At 40.3% G+C, this 17,599-nt stretch overlaps 1 protein-coding gene across 2 annotated transcripts in view; it reads right to left on the bottom strand.

Annotated features, from left to right (window-relative positions):
* Positions 1–17,599, bottom strand: part of LOC122809088 (class II histocompatibility antigen, B-L beta chain-like) — an 837,388-nt gene that overhangs the window by 690,893 nt on the left and 128,896 nt on the right. For both annotated transcript variants that reach the window (XM_044080317.1, XM_044080315.1), the window contains exon 2: positions 12,250–12,519. In XM_044080317.1, the coding sequence (XP_043936252.1) occupies positions 12,250–12,519 (270 nt within the window). The remainder of the gene's footprint in view (positions 1–12,249; positions 12,520–17,599) is intronic.

The following is a 17,599-nucleotide window of genomic DNA, read 5'->3' as shown; positions in this document are numbered from 1 at the left end:
AGCCCTTCACCCAAATCGCACATACCGCACAAACCTATTCAGTGCTATTAAATTCTTTACAAAATACCACATAAACCTGTTCAGTGCTATAAAATAGTTTACTGAATACCATACAATCCTGCTCAGCTCTACTAAATATTTTACTAAATATAACACACACCTGCCCATTGCTACCAGTACTTTACTAAATTCCATACAAACCCTGCTCAATACTATTAAATGCTTTAAATCAAACTTCCACTTAAACTAGTGTGCACTGCTTGCACAACTAAACATTCATTTAGTAAACTGGATCAAAGATTTGGTATTTGGTGCAAATGTGTTTGGTTTAAAACAAAAACAAAAATTTCAGTAATGACTGAATAACACCTTTAATTTCCATAGGATCATAGGAGGTTACTAGGCTAATAACCTTAGGACCCTTACAAGCCTAGCCAAGTGCAACTCCTGTTCCCAAGAATGTCAAGGTGTTAAACAGAACTAAGTCAACAACTATTGCCCGTATCCAAGAGGGACTCAGGTAAAACTCCTAGGGTGAATTTGTAGTTTCTCATCTAGCATCCAGTCATCTAAATTACATTCAGATTGGGTCAGCAAGGGGCTCTGCTTTACCTGAATTGGAAGTTTGTTCCAGAGGAGAGGTAACCTCTGTGAGACATATCTGTCTCCCCAGCAATTCCTGTTGATATCACATATAAGGTTGAGTTTCCTAGCGTGAGTGCATCTTGTACCATTTGATTTATGAATGTACAGCATTTCTATTAGATTAGGATCTGAGATTGCTTTATATGCAATGCACAGGTCACTGAGTAGTCTGTAAGGCACAGAGTATAGTGACAGTGATTTCAGTCTGTTAACTTATGACAGACCCTGAATTTTTTTTGTAAGAAACCTTTGAGGTCTTTCCAGTTGCTGCAGGTGTCTGGTAAGGTACATACAAAAAGGCAGCATTATACTCTATTATTGGCCTGATGAGTGAGGAGTACAGGGTGGGTTATAACCTATTTTGTTCCAGGTGCAATACCCTTACTTATGAGGTGGGTGATGTAGAAAGCCTTTCTTACCACTGTGGCGATGTGTCAAAGGAAAGGTTGCTGTCAACTTGTGTGCCCAAATCCATCACTATTGATTGTGTGCTTAGGGTATTGTTATTAATGTGGTAATCTGCAGGGATGTTGCCCTTGCTGAACGGGATGATAATGCAATTTTTGCATTGATGACTTTGGCACCAGTTGTTTGTCTGTGTAAGTCCCTCTTGTAGGATGTTGACATCATTCGGGGACTCGATGACTGCACCCAGTTTGCAATCATCAGCAAACTATGTCACCATAGGCCTTTTGTTTTAGCCTGTACATCTGATTAGAAGATTCCAAACAATAGGGGCCCCAGCACTGATCCCTGTGAACACCACTAGTTACGGGTCTGCTGGTGGAGGTAGAATCACCTACTTTGACTGTGTGCATTATATCAGTGGGCCAGTTTGCAACACACCTGAAAATATACGGGTTGATCTCCGGCTGGGTGAGTTTATCAATGATGCCTCAGTGCAGAATAGTGTCAAAGACCTTGGCCAAGTCCAGGTAGGCCGTATGCATGGATTTGCCTTCATCCAGGGCTTTGGTGACTATTTCAAAGAAGTCCACCAAGTTCAACAGGCAGGATATCACTTTAATGAAGCCAACTGGGTTGGGTCAAGTGTTTGGTGGTCTCCTATATCTTTGTTGATAAGGTCTATGATTGTTCTTTCCATAGCCTTGCAAATTAGGCTGCTCCAGCTTACGGGCCTATACATCCCAGGGTCAGTGGAGGTACCTCCTTTATGTAACAGGATGTCGGTTGCTGTTTTCCATTCAGCAGGTACAAAACCAGTGCTTAGACTGTGGTTAAAAAGAGTACCCAGTGGTGCAGCTAGTTCCTGTTTTAATCCATTTAGAACACAGCCTGGGGAATTATCTTGTCCCACAGAGGCTCTGTTTTTGACTTTGGAGAGAGCATTTATGGCCTGCTCCTTGGAGATAGTAGGTGGAAGACAGGTGGTAGGAATGTTTTGGGGGATCTGTGGTGGGGATAGGGGGGAGAAGTTTTCACTGAACCTGTCAGCTAGCAGGTTGGCTATTTCTGTGGGTTTAGTATATGTAGTGCCATTAACAACCAGTTCTGTGCAGATCTGGGTTTTTCATTTAAGTTTTCTGATGTAGCTAAAGAAGGCCTTATGGTTATCCTTAACGAAGGAGGCTAATTTGGATTCATAGTTAGCTTTAGGATGCCTTATTTGCTTGTTTAAGGTGAGGAGGGAATGCTTCCAATTCAGAGACCATTCCTTCCTGCCCTTGGACAGCAATTTCTCTCTTATTGTATAAGCTGTTAATTGCAGATGATTACCAGTCAGGCTTGTTCTTTCTTGAGGATCTTGTTTTGGTCCTATCAGGTACGACTGAGTCAACATATTTCTACAGATATTTATACAAGGGATTGGTGTACATCCTAGTATAGGTGTCCTTGCCATCAGTGAGGGCAGAGGATATGAAGTTATTAATACCATCACGTAATAGGTTGTATTTGACTTTGGAGAAGTTTTTTAGTCTAGTTGCTGCTAATGGGGGGTCAGATGTTATTGTTAATTCAAATGAGACTGAATTATGATCAGCCCTCAGTAGGGACAGCTGCACAAATGGGGTGGTGCAGCAATCACCCATGTTAGTGAGCACCAGATCCAGAATGTTTGGGCTCCTTGTAGGTGTGTCAACCAACTGATCCAAGTCATTGGAGTTGACTAAGTCCAAGAACCTTTAAGAAAGTATGTTAGTACATGTATAATTTACCCAATCTATGGACTGGTAGTTAAGGTCACCTAAAACCAGGGTGTTTATTTGTATCTTGAGCAATTCAAGTAGATACAACTATGCAGTGTGGGTATCCTGGTTCATGGAGGGAGTCCTATAACTGGCAATAACTTGGAGATGGGTCTTACCTACAATCAATTGGACCCAGATTAGTTCAAGGGAATCATTTTGTTTAACCAATCTAGAGGTGTATTTATCTTTGATGAATATTGATAATCCACCACCTTTCTGAATGTGTGGAACCAAGTCTCTGTGACTGCAGAGATGTCAGCATCATCTAAGGTGAGTGCTGATTCCACTGAGTACAGATTTAGGTTTAGACTGCAAGCATTTAGCAGCATAACCTTGAGGTTGTTTTTTGAATATATTTTTTCATCGGGGATTTAGTTGTTGTAACATTGCCTAAAAAGGCACTATGGGGTAGGCAAGAGCCTTAACCAGTAACTGATATCCCAAAGGTGACAGAAGAAAGCCATCTCTGGCAAAGCAACATGGTCTATCTACCATGTTATCCCAGGCAGACAGGTACTGGATCCCCTTAGAATGACACCAGAAACTAAGCCAATTGTTGAAGTAAATAATTTTTTTTTATACTGTGGTCTCTCCTTAGGTGAAGGTAGTATGCTGCTTAAGGCTAGGGACACACCTGCCTGAGACACATATTTAGAGAGCTCAGTCATGTCCCTCTTCATATAGTCCAGTGAGGTACGTCTCAAGTCGTTCACACCAACACGAATGATGACAGAGTCATAACGGCACTTATTGTGGAGAGATTTGAGTGCATGTGTGATCTGGCGGATCCTGGCTCCTGACAGATAGCTGACTGTAACCTTTTTCTTGTCCAGTCTGGTGAGTGAGACATCTGTGTGTCTCACTATGGAGTCACCTATGACCAAAAAATTTGCTTTGGATGTGCTTTGCCTTAGGGGCTTATTTGGTGAGACACTGGTGCTTGTGTTTTTTTATGTGTATTGAGTGCTGTAGGTGCTGTATTAGATGTTGCATGTTTGTATTTGGAAGGTCTTTGGTGTTTAGGTAGGTTTCTGGTGAGTGCCTCCACGTATGATGGTCTATGTGTTGTGTGCATGGTTTGTGCAGGAGGTGTAGTATGTGGGCTGACAACCTGTTCGGTGTCACTGTTCTGTGAACAAGACAGCAAGAAATCCAGATTCTTAGTGTAGATCTATCAAAACAAATTGAACTTGAGTGATTTAGAAGTAGTGTCTCCATCTTAATTAACAGTAGTGTCTCCATCTTAATTAACAGAACAATAACCAAATCTACTAGTCCTTCCCTCTGGAAGGTCTCCCACATTATTCCTCTGCATAAAGGAGGAAACACTAATGAACTTACTATTTTCCATCCCATAGCCCTTCTATCACCACTATCTAAAATTATGGGACGTTGTATGCACCAACAACTTTTAAATCATCTCTTACATAATAGCCTACTTGCAGACTCCCAACATGGCTTTAGACCTTTCCATAGCACTTCCACTGCTCTTCTCTCCTTCACAGACAATATCAACAAAAATCGCAATAAAAACCTTTTCTCCTCTGCTTTATTCCTTGACCTCTCTAAAGCCTTTGATATGGTGAACCATCAACTTCTGCTAGACACTTTGAAATCTCTCTCACTTGACTCTATGGCCTTGCACTGGTTTGACTCTTACTTGAAAGATAGAAAACAAGCAGTGCTTTGGGCCAGCCATCTATCCTCTCAGCTCCCAGTCACTATCGGTGTCCCTCAAGGATCCATCCTAGGTCCCCTTCTTCTCTCCGTATTTATAAATAACCTATCTATTTTACTCCCAACATCCACATGTATTCAGTATGCAGATGATTCAACTCTCATCTGTTCTGTTGTATCTCCAGCTGAACTCCATTCTTCCACCCAAAAAGTCTTTACAGCAGCATAAAAATGGTTCCAACATATCTGTCTCCTCCTCATTCCCAAAAAAAAAATTATTACTTTTCTCACCTACCCTTAAGTCTGCCCCTTTCTCCTTCTCTATTGTGTCTGACAAAGGCACTATCATTACACCTGATTATTACACTAAACTACTAGGCTTTACAATAGATAATCAACTAAACTTTGATTGCCACATCGACCTAACCATCAAAGCTGTTAATAAAAAGATAGGTGCCCTCTATAGACTCAAGCCCTTTCTTACACCAACTAGCAGGGTGTCTCTAGCCCAAACTCATCTCATCTCTACATTATTGTATGCCTCCCCATCCTTTATCAACCTTTCAAAATCTAACCTTCAGAAACTTGCCACAGCCTACCATAGCATTGCCAGATTTGCCACAGGTTCCCCATTTCGTACCCATCATTGTGTTAATCTCAAAAAACTCGACTGACTTGAACGTCAAAATCTTATTCTCCTCCATCAATTAGTTATCATCTATAAAATTCTCCATTACCCTAATAATACACCAATACTTAATAACCTTGTCACCCCTTACAGGAATCTTACTTCCCTTTGCTCAGCAAACAAACTGCTAGTCACCACTCTCAAATCACACAATAGAGCTGGTGACTCCTTGTTTACAAATGTTGTTGGCTCATACTGGAATAAACTTCCCATAGAACTGACCTCGGCTCATCAAAACTTTTCAAGAAACAACTAAGGAACCGTTTCAAATCTAACTGGCTATGCCCTTGCTCTAGTCCTGACTGACCTCAGCACCCAACTCTCTTTGCAGCCTCTCTCCATTACTTTTCTACTTTGTCTCTACTACTAGTATTCACTCCTCCTCTGTAGCTCACCTAGTATCCACTTAGATATTACTTTTACTATAACGTCTCTTCTCTTTACTTGATACACTACTGCAACCTGTCATCTCTCCTCTCACTTAAACCTACACGTTGTTCCCTGCTGTGTAAATCTATTTCTTAAAACTTGTGCCCTGGCACACATGTTTTATCATAACTATTAATACTATTTATATTGTATAGACCTTTGTGTGTGTTACCACCTTCTCTCTTTTCAATATTACTACTCCTGCTTTTGCTAATAATATGGGAATAGGAATCCACAAAGTATTCTAAGAATTTTACATTTCTGTAAAAATGCTTCTGTATTGTGACTATCCTACATTCAAATAGTTCTTTAGATCCTTATAATTTGCATCTTACAGTGATGTATTTTATGTAATGTACCAGTATATAGTGGAGCTTTTCTCCTTGGGCCTCTGCTGAAAATGGGCATGTATCCAGCCAGACTAGCCCAGTCAACAAATGTAAAATAAAATAAATAAAATAAAATAAATAAATAAATAGTGGGATGTCAGTGCACATGAGGCAATTGCTACACTGCCTCAGGATACCCATGTCAATCAGGCTACACCCTACACAAGCACCTTAACTACTGATCCTTATTTTAATTAACGCCATTCAGAAGGAAGCAGAAGTATGTACACTTGACATTTAGAAAAAGGTAGTTTTACAGTGCAAGTTGTAGCAACTACAACCCAGAAGCATGCACTATTTGCATATATGCTCTTTGTCATTTAGGCTACAACTACACTAGTCACCTTTCTTTTCCACTGCTCAGTTTAGAGCACAAGTGTACAAGCATGTCTTATTTAGGATATAATGATAACAGATGTGTTTTATTAAAAAAGGTAGCCAAGGCAGGCTGTAAATAGGCTCAGTTGTTTATTCTATAATACCTCAGTACTTACAGATGAAAAAGGTGTCCTAGCACAAGTTCCAAAGTAAAAGAATAGTTGCAGTTCTTTTTCTCTCTGGTACCTAGCTTTACTAGGAAAGGCTCACCCAAACTCTGCTACACTTTGCTGTGAAGGAAAGGTTAGTTTGCTTTTTATTTGTTGTATTTTGTATTACTTTATTTCCTTTTTATATTTTGAATACTGTGATTTGTTTTCTTTACTTTGTGTTTTACTTGTAGTCTGCTTTTAACTGCATATTAAAACTTCAAAAAAGACTACGGCTCTGTCTCTTGTAAGTCAGACAGAAATTAGAACTAATCAATTAAGGATTCATACATAAGATAAAAGAGGTCACTTAAGGTTAGTCATTTGTGAACTGAGGGGGTGGAGCTAGGAATTAAACCTTCTATTTAAGGGGTAAAATAAAACATTTCAGAGCTTTACTAGGAAAGGCTCACCCAGACTCTGCTACACTTTGCTATGAAGGAAAGGTTAGTTTGCTTTTTATTTGTTGTATTTTGTATTACTTTATTGCCTTTTTATATTTTGAATACTGTGATTTATTTTCTTTACCTTGTGTTTTACTCGTAGTCTGCTTTTTACTGCATATTAAAACTTCAAAAGAAACCACAGCTCTGTCTCTTGTGAGTCAGGCAGAAATTAGAACTGATCAATTAAGGACTCATACATAAGATAGAAGAAGTCACTTAAGGTTAATCATTTGTGAACTGAGGGGTGGAGCTAGGAATTAAACCTTCTATTTAAGGGGTAAAATAAAACATTTCAGAGCATTACTAGGAAAGGCTCACCCAGACTCTGCTACACTTTGCTGTGAAGGAAAGGTTAGTTTGCTTTTTATTTGTTGTATTTTGTATTACTTTATTGCCTTTTTATATTTTGAATACTGTGATTTGTTTTCTTTATGTTGTATTTTACTTGTAGTCTGCTTTTAACTGCATATTAAAACTTCAAAAGAGACCACAGCTCTGTCTCTTGTGAGTCAGGCAGACAATTTTTCCCCACCCACCCACCGTGTTACTATTCTCTTTTCTTAAATACCACTGTCTTTTTAGTTGCCTGCCTCTTATGTTAATTTGACGATATATCTCATTTCCTCTCTGCTTTCACTGGCTTGAGTGAGTAAGCACAAAATGATCATTTTGTGAAATCACTCCCCTTCAACTATTTAAATGTATTGGCCAGCCTACTGTATTCCATAGTACCAGAATACAAAAGTGACTACTCCCTTTCAATTTATCTTGCTGTTTTAAAAATAGTGACTCCCCACTAAAACGTAACATTTTAGACAGGTAAAACTTAAGTTACCTACTTTCACATCTAACTTCTCTAGTGTACACTGCAGTGTTTAGGATAAACATTTTTTTTTTCATCTTACCTTTAAGCAACCCTGTGACTAGCACTTGCTATAATACCTGCTGGAAAGCACTAGGAAGCCTTAAACTGATACACACACTCAACTCTCCTTGTTAATAAGGGGAAATTAGTCATAGGCACTAAACAGCCTATAATTGTAAAGTAGCTTGCTAAGATAAGGAAAACAGCTCCTGTACATTACAAAAAAGCACCAAACCAGGAATGTCCAAGGGTCAGCTTCTGGTGAATTCTCTTGTCCACCTGGTGAATCTGGGCATACTGGGGCAATGCAGCAATTGTCTCATGTACACAGACAACCCTCTCCTACTACCACCCAACACTACAGCCTGTGAGAGATGCACTTACATAGCCAAACTGGAAGCAAAGCTCTTTCCACCCAAGATTGTGCTAGATGGTCAAGAGGAGAAGGTTAACAGATGCACTACACCTCAAGCAACACATAGCCCTTCTAAACCCACACCACCAACACCCACACATAGCAACACTAAATCCACATATGCGGAGGCCCTTAACTGTAACCTACCCAAGCAACAAGGACCTCTGAAGCTGAAACGCAAACAAACACTAATCACAACCAAAGTGTCACATAGCTCACAACACCAGTGTGCCACCCAGCAACAGCTCCTAAGGCAAGACAATGTACCTAACACTTTAGTCATAGGTGACTCTATAGTTAGGCACACTGATGTCCCACTCACCAGGATGAACAAGGAGAAAATTGCAGTTGGCTGCCTGTTGGATGCCAGGATCTGCCACATAACACATGCACTCAAGTCACTCCACAACAATTACAAATATGACTCTGTCATTGTCCATGTTGGAGTGAATGACTTGAGATGTACCTCCCTGGACTACATGAAAAGAGACATGAAAGAGCTCTCAGATCATGTGGCCCAGGCAGGTATGACCCCGAGCACTGAGTAGCATCCTGCCTTTGCCCAGAATAATGCCACAATATAAGGACAAAATGATTGACTTCAACAATTGGCTAAGCTTCTGGTGTCATTCAAAGGGGATCCAGTATCTGTCTGCCTGGGATGACATTATTGACAGACCATGATGCTTTGCCAGAGATGGTCTGCATCCATCACCCCTGGGATTCAGGTTACTGGCTAAGGCTCTTACCACCCCTATAGTGCCTTTTTTAGGCAAAGTTCAAAGGACAAAACCACCACCGTAACAGGTACAAGCATGCAAAATCTGAAGGTAATGCTAGTCAATGCTAGAAGTCTAAACCTCAAAATGCACTCTCTCGAGGCACTCCTAAAAATGGAGAACATCAATATCTGTGCAGTAACTGAGACCTGGTTCAAGGCTCCAGAGAGCACCCCTTAAATACCAGGCTACAACTCTTACCACACTTTTTGGCCACCAAACCAGGATTGAAACACTAAAGGTGGAGGAGTGTCCATATTCACCAAGGATATTCACACCACCAGGCTAGTTGCCCAACACAATGCATCTGAAATTCTCCAGGTGCAGCTAACACTAGGTAAGACTGCAATCCAAATTGTAGCTTGCTACAGATCCCCTACCATGCCCCAAGATTCTCACTACACCTTTCTAAACATACTGGAAAATATTAAGATACAACCAAACACCCTAATACTGGGTGACTTCAACTACCCTGCCATTAACTGGGAAAACTACTTGTGTACCAACACCTTTGCCCAACGGTTCTTGGAATTCATAAATTCCAACACACTGGATCAACTAATCCATTGTCCCACCAGGGGCTCCAATATCCTAGACCTGGTCATTACCAACATGGGAAATTGATGCTCCACACCTATGGTCTCCCCCTTGATGGTCAGGTCAGACCATAAGCTAAACATCCTTAACATCCACATCCAACCCCCACCCCTCAGTAAGGAAACCTCCACAAAAAACTTCTTCAAAGCCAACTTCATGCTACTCAAGTCAGAAGTGACAAACTTTATGACACCCATGCAGACGGGAACTGAACATTCAACTGCTGAGTCCTACACTAAGGCACTGTACGAGCACATCCACTCATGCATGAATCATGCCATCTCAAATAGAACCAAGATGCTCTCCTCCACAAAAATGAAGCCAGTTTGGCGGTCCCCTGCCATAAACAAACTTTACAACAAAAGGAAGAAACTGTTGCAGAAAAGAGGAAAATCCCAGGATGCAAAAAACTCCCTTACCAGCCTCAATAAGAAGCTGAGATCCCTCATAAAATCCTCCAAAGCTAGTTACATAAATAAAATTGCCAAAGATTCCAGAGACAAGGCATTCTATAACTATGTCAAGAATCTAAATGGCAATGCTCAGATCTGCTCTGAGCTACAACAGAATGGCATTAAATATACTGATCCCAATGATATTGCCAATGTCCTGGCAGATCAATTCAGTGCCAACTTCACCCCCTTCTCACCCCCTAAATGTCCCATCTCAATACCAGAAGATTGCCAAATTCCAGTAATAATGGCCACACAGGTAAAAAAACACACTCTGCAAAGCTAAGAATACGGCATCCATGGGAACAGATGACATCCCGGGCTGTGTACTACATGAACTACAAAATGAACTGGCACCTCACCTAAGTGTCATGTTTAATCATAGCCTCACCTCAGGCTTCATGCACACTGAGTGGTACACAGCTACAGTTATCCCACCTTGGATCCCAGGAACTACCTTCCCATCAGTCTGACAAGCCTGATCTGCAAGGTCATGGAACGTATTTTCATGGAACTTATAAACAAAGACATTGGCAACCTTTAAACACTGGACCCCACCCAGTCTGGGTTCGTGAAGGGCCTATCTTGTCTCCTGAACCTGATTGACTTCTTTGAATCAGTCGCCAGAGCCGTGGATGAGGGTAAGGCGGTCCACACAGCCTATCTAGACCTTGCCAAGGCTTTGACACCATCCCCCACTCTGGAATCATAAACTTACTAAGCTGGGCATTAATCCCTACGTCACTCGATGGGTTGCCAACTGGCTTACTGACAGAACCCACACTGTAAAAGTAGCTGACTCTAAATCCAGCTCCAGACAAGTGACAAGTGGAGTACCTCAGGGTTCAGTCCTGGGACCAGTCTTGTTTGGCATCTACTTCTCTGAAGTACAGGCCAATACTAAGGGCTCTGGCTAACAAAGTTTGCAGATGACTGCAAACTGGGAGTCATTATTGAATCTCCAAATAATGTGGATACTCTACAAAAGGGCCTTACAGAAACAGATGCTTGGTGCCAGAGCCATGGGCTCAAGCTCAATGCCAAGAAATGTATAGTTATCCCTTTTGGGAAAAAACATGTACCTGTGAATTACCACATAGGTAGCAGTACACTAAATACTGAAAGTGACAGTGGTCTCACCTTTGATAACCACATCGCCACAACAGTCAGGAAATCCTTCTATGTGGCACACCTCATCACTAAAGGCTTTTCATCCAGAGAAAAGGAGGTCATTGTCCCACTGTACTCATCCCTCATTAGACCCATTGCAGAATACAACACCCCATTTGGTATGTACCTCTCAAGACACCTGCAACAACTGGAAAGGCTGCAGAAATACCTCACTAAAACTATCACAGGCCTAAAGCAAATGCCTTGTGCTGACCGCCTTAAAAAACTCCAGCTATACTCTGTCGCATATCGTCTACTCAGAGGCGATCTCTGCTTAACATACAAGGCCATGTCAAACCCAGAGCTGTTGGACATGCTACACTTAAAGAAATCCCAATCCCTCAGAGTCAGATACTCCAGGGATCTAAACCTTGTCATCACAGTAAAGAAAACATGCTGGAGGGATAGGTTCCTGACCCACAGACTCTCCAGACTCTGGAATAGAAGACTGCCCATACATGTCATGCAGAGTGCCTCTTTGGCCCTCTTCAAATGGAACCTTCATGATTGGATGGGAGAAAGGAAATTCACCCCGGGAATGATGTCAGTCACCCTTCTAGACAGGGGTCCAGGGAAGTAAATAGTGTGGGAAGAAATAGCCAGGGAATTGTTATGGCTAGGCTTGTATAGGCCCTAGGGCCGATAGCCTAGTACCAACCCATGAACCTATGAACCTCCAGAACCTGAACTCAGGAATCATGTAGTTCTCAAATATTCATCTGTGCTCTGTGCTGCTGAACATAAAATAATAAACAAATAAATTATGCTAAGTATAATAAAACTTTCCAGGGTGATGAAAGTGAAAGATGCCAACACTTTTTGTTCTTGAACTGTTCCTTTTTACACAGCCATTAGCACAAATGATAGCATTTCTTATTACTTAGTAAAGGGCAAAGAAAGCCTGAGTCATTGTTTGTTAACATTTAGAACTATTTCATGATTAATAAAATGCATCATTACCGATACTTCCCAGCTCAGTAGGCAGGTTATCGAAAATATTTTTCGCAGCATTGCAGGTTTCGGATAATATATCTCCTATGTTTTTCAGATATGAAGGGTTTCTGTTATTATCTTCTATTATCTGCTTTAAGGATGGGTGATCTGCCACGTAGTGCTGTTTCTCATAGCTGTAGTGGTACACATCTTTCTGATTATACACATAGTGCCAGAAATACGTTTTTCTTCCATTTTCAAAAGCACATCCCATTCTTTTCTGTAAAGTGTGTGTTACTGAAACACAAAATATATAACACAGAGTTACTTGATAATTTATAGAAGTGGTGGTGACATTAATCAACTACTGTTCTTCAGATGTAATATTAATCTTTACTGTGTTCTATGTGGCCACCAAAAGTTAGAAACACAAGCAAAGAGTGAAAACAAAATGACGAATCAGGCCCTTAGTCTCTTGTTTTCTGCCAAACAATCTTTGATTGATGTTGAAATATTTTGTGCCTTGCTAAAGTGGCATTGCTTGGCTCTGCAGTTCAGTTCTCAAAGGAGTGTGGGTGGAGGAACCTTCATAAACTCTGCATGTTACTCCTATGTCTGTATTGATTTTTGCTGGGTGATTCAACATTTTTTTCCATATCCCCAAGACATACTGTATGTGAACTGGTAATCTTCTAAACTGCCTATAGGTGTACAAGTTGTAAGTGAAAAAATATGTCTGTGCATCCTGTAATAGACTGGTGTATTATCCAGGAATAGTTTCTCTGCCTTGCACTCACTGAGTAGTGGAATAGACTCAGACTCACTCTTAACCTTGAGCTGGATAAAGGAGGATATTGAACAATAACTGAATAATAAAAAGGATAACAATTATTTATATCTATCTATATACAGGTCTGAGATAGGGTAAGACATATGTCATGCCCTGCTAAATCAATGGACCTATATATCTGCATATCTGGAAAAAGCTAGGATATAAAAAGTCCTGCTGCATCAAAGGACAATTTTGCTGAAGTCCTTAAAAATAACATACTAGGTAAAGAAGGGAGCAACCCTTCCACACTGCCATGCAGGGGACTTCACCCCATGAATCGCCTTAAATAAAATAACATCCCCCAGTATTGTACAACCTAAAGGGAAGTTATACAATTTCAACAAAACAGTCTGATGATGTAGTAGAACTCTACAAACCATACAATTACCAGCTCTATGTCTGTGTCTAAAAGGCTCATCTCGTATGACAATTGATGCAGACTTTACCCATATTATTACTCTTCAATAGTGCCCCATGTCATAGGGCATCTGGTTAAGACTACCCATATTACTATTCTCTGCAGTGGTCCCTCAGATCTGTGTCTTTAGAATGATGAGTTTTTCAAAACTGCACACAGACAGCATCATACAAAGCTTTGATTATTGACACAGATGAATGTGTTATGAAATGATCATCAGAAAATAAGTGTTCCATCTCCATTCAGGTAATTTTTTTATTACTGCATTTGCAGCTCCTTTTTGTATTTCTCAACACTACACATGAAGGAGTATCAAACAGTCATTTATTTATTTAATTGGCATGATTTTTGGCTTGATGACAGAACAGACTACTGGTCCCACAGTCTGTCATTCTTCCAGTCATACAAAAAAAAAAAAAAAAAAAGCAAACAGCCTTTATCATCACAGCAGACTAGCAATTTGCCTCGCCTGTAGGAGGCTTTCAAGGATTGATAGTCAGCTTGTGATTTCTTTTGCTGGGCAGATAAGTTCCTTTTGGGGGAAAAAATAATTTTTTCTTAATTTTTGTTAAGGTTTTATTACTTTCTGTTCAGGAAAGCTATTTTAATCCTAAGAGTGTTGTGTTTTAATGAACTCTCATGAAACTGTAACCTACTTTTTAATGGCTTGCTTGTTTTTTCTGTCAGTTTAAACGTGGTGCAAAGTAACTGAAAACATTTTTTCTGGAAAGAAATTGTACTTATTTTACTTTTATGGGGATGGCATGGTGTTTTAAAATGCTTTTTACTGTTTTTTTTTTTTTTTTTTTTTTTTTTTTTGTCAAAAAAAGTAAAGTTTGTAGACTGGTAGCATTTACCAGCAATTGCTGCTTGTTTTTCAAGGGGAAAGAGGCATCATTTTTGGCTTGACCATGGAACAGACTACCAGTCCCATGGTCAGTCATTCTTCCAGCCATAAAAACAAAAAAATTAAACAAACAACCTTTGCCACCATAGCAGGGTAGCAGTTTGCCTCAGCCGCAGGTGGGTGACGCTTCTCTGACTATTTACTATACCTCAGACCACTCATCTTTTATTACCCCATATCCATCTACTGTAGCATCTACAGCTACTATGGACCATGGGTTAGACACATCCTCTGCATCTGTTGGGGGTCCCTTTAGCAGGCAAGGGAGATCTACTCGTGTCAGTCTTGGGAGAGGAAACAGGGAAGGTTTCCCTGTTGTGTTAGAATATTCTGTTGTATCCATCCCTGAGGAAGCTGCTGCTGCTATTAGTAACATGGTTGGCCCCATATTTCTTGTCAAAATGAAACAGAAAACCAAGCATATATCTACTCCTCCTCAATTTTCTTTGGATAGGAGTAGTTTACTGGGTCTGACACAGGGTTGAATTCAGGCTGTTGAGCCTTCTTATAAAGTAGTTTCTTGTAAAAGAAAGACTGATTCCTCTTTTCCTGAAGCAATTCAAGATTCTGAATCTGAACAAGAAGATGATGGATACAGGTTTTTTCTTCAGATTTCTGATTCAGATTCAGAGAAGAGCTCAGTTTCTGATTCTTCCGGTGGAGGTTTCTCTTTCTCTGAGAATATTGCTAGAATGTTCCAGTGTTTTCAGTTGGAGAGCACCGAAGTTTCTCAGTGCCTCAGAAAATACTGAGTTGTAACAGAAGGATTGTCCAGAACCTACACCCATTCCTCCTGTTCTGTCTGCTTTAGAGGATGTGTGTGCTACCACCTGCAATTTTCCTGATAGTCAGCCAGCTATCCCTAAAAATGCAGATAGGATGTATAAAGTTCATCAGTCTTTCAAATTGTTATAAACTATTGCCAAACCTGACCCAGCAGCTATACCTTAAATTGATCCCAATGCTGCTAAGGACTTAGTTAATTCCAAACCTATTCCTTCTGATAAGGATGGGAAAATTATTGTTTTTAATGGGAAAAAAGTATATACTTCGGCAACTTTGATTTTCAGAATTTTGAATGGTCAGTCTCATATGTCTTGTTCTCACAAATTTTGAAAGCATGAGGAATGTTTTATTTGCAATTTCTTATTGTGAGGAAAAATCTTTCTCCTGTTGCACAGGTCACTACTCATTGTTTATAGTATGTGTAGGACTCTCTTGATACTTGTTCTTGGGCTATGGTTGCTGGTACTGTTTTGAGGAGGTTTACATGGCTGCATTCTAATAACCTTCAAGGTGATGTTAAAATGAGCTTTTAAATTCTTCTTGGATAGAAATTTAGTGTTTCTCCCTTCGACTGCAGCGGTGATCAAAAATGTGATGAAAGGTGTATGCTGATCCAGGGAATCTGTACAATTTTCAGCCCTCATTTTCCAAATTTTACAAGGAATTCTCAATCTCCTCATCCAATTTTGGCTAAAAAAACAGAATAAAGTCTCAACAAAATACTGGTAAGCAGACATTTAAGAAGAAGTGGCAAATGGGATCCAAAAAGAAGTATTGAAGCTCTCAAACCCAAGGATAGTCCAATATGTCTGAATCACTATTCAAAAGACCTTGTGAACCCATCCCATCCTGGCCCTTTTTTTCTTCCAGAAAGTCTGAATCTCCATTTTCACTTTGTCAACAGGTATTTTCAGATAAAAAGGGTTCTGAAAATCATTCATCAAGGTTACATATGGCAGTGGAAGGAAATTCCTTCTTTCCAGGGCGTCATTCCTCATCCTCCAGATCAGACACATTTGTTTCCACCTGTGCTTCATCACATGCTGTCCCAAGAAGTGATAGCACCAGTTCCTCCTTCCTAGGTGGAGAAAGGTTTTTATTCAAGGATGTTCCTAGTGACAAAGAAATACCTTTTCTGGATCTTTCTTTCCTGAGCCTGTTTGTGACATTGCACAAATTCAAAATGATGTCACTTCACAACCTTTTACCTCTTCTTTTTCTTTCAACTTTCCTGACAGTACTAGACTTAAAAGATGCATATAATCACATCCATATTCATCCAGACTTCAGGCATTTTTTAAGATTTTGTATGTCTGGATCACATTATCAGTTTTCTGCCTTACCCTCTGGGCTATCCACTAGTCCAAGAGTGCTCACAAGGTGTCTAACTCCAGTTATAGCTCATTGCAGACTAAAGGATTTCTACAGTTTTCCATATTTAGACTACTTGACTATCTTTGCAGAGTCTTTTTGAAAGTTTCTGGAATCTCTCTCTCGGGTGAGGGATCTCTTACAGAAGCTGAGATTCTAAGAGAATGTTCAAAAGTCTTTCTTGACTCCTTCACACAAGATTGTGTTATTGGGATGTCAACTAGATACTTCATGTTAAAGAGCTTTTCTTCCATGGGGAAAAAATAGGTCTTTATCTAGATCTATTTTCAAGGTTTTCCACTCAGACTTTGGTCACTGTAAGGGAATACCTCAGGATTTTGGGTCTCATGACTTCTGTGACCCTGGCAAGGCTCCATATAAGAATGATTTAGTGGCATCAGAAACCTCTATGGTCCTGGCACCAACAACCTTTATCTGTTCAAATACCAGTGCTGGGGGTTGTCAGAAGAGAAATCTTTTGGTGAAGACAACAGATATTCTTAAATCCAGGTCTCCACTATCCCTCCATGCTACAAATCAGTTACCACAGATGCTTTAGACTTTGCTTGGGGAACAGTATCAGGAAGGATTAAAGTGCAGGGGGATTGGCACATCAAAGACAGATGCAAGCACATAAATAGATGCTTGCCCTGAGATCAAGGCACTTAACTCTTTGAATCATCTTTGGTCCCCTGAACCTTTTCAAGTAGTTACAGACAATACCACAATCATATTGTACATCAACAGTAAGGGGAACTAAGTCACACCCCCTTTGCAGTTTAGCCATGTTAGCAGGGGATATAGCATCACAGCACAAGCTCACTCTACCAGGCATACTACACTTCATGAGCAAACTTGTGTGGTGCACAAGTTGAGCAGGACCATGGCAGGTGCTCATCAATGGAGACTAGATCAGAGGGTCTTCCAAGATTTTATCCATTGGTGCAGACTTCCTTAAGGTTACCTCTTTGCCTCCCTTCTGAACAATCAGCTTGCAAAATTCTGTTCCAGGATTCCATGCAAGAAGGCTTGGAAGCCAGATGCCTTTTCTTTTCCTTGGACA

The sequence above is a fragment of the Protopterus annectens genome, chromosome 8.part0, assembly GCF_019279795.1.
Source record: "Protopterus annectens isolate FY-2018-M chromosome 8.part0, PAN1.0, whole genome shotgun sequence".
Classification (NCBI taxonomy): domain Eukaryota; kingdom Metazoa; phylum Chordata; order Ceratodontiformes; family Protopteridae; genus Protopterus; species Protopterus annectens.
The sequence above is the reverse complement of the archived record's forward strand: the minus strand, read 5'-3'. Positions and strand labels throughout refer to the sequence as shown.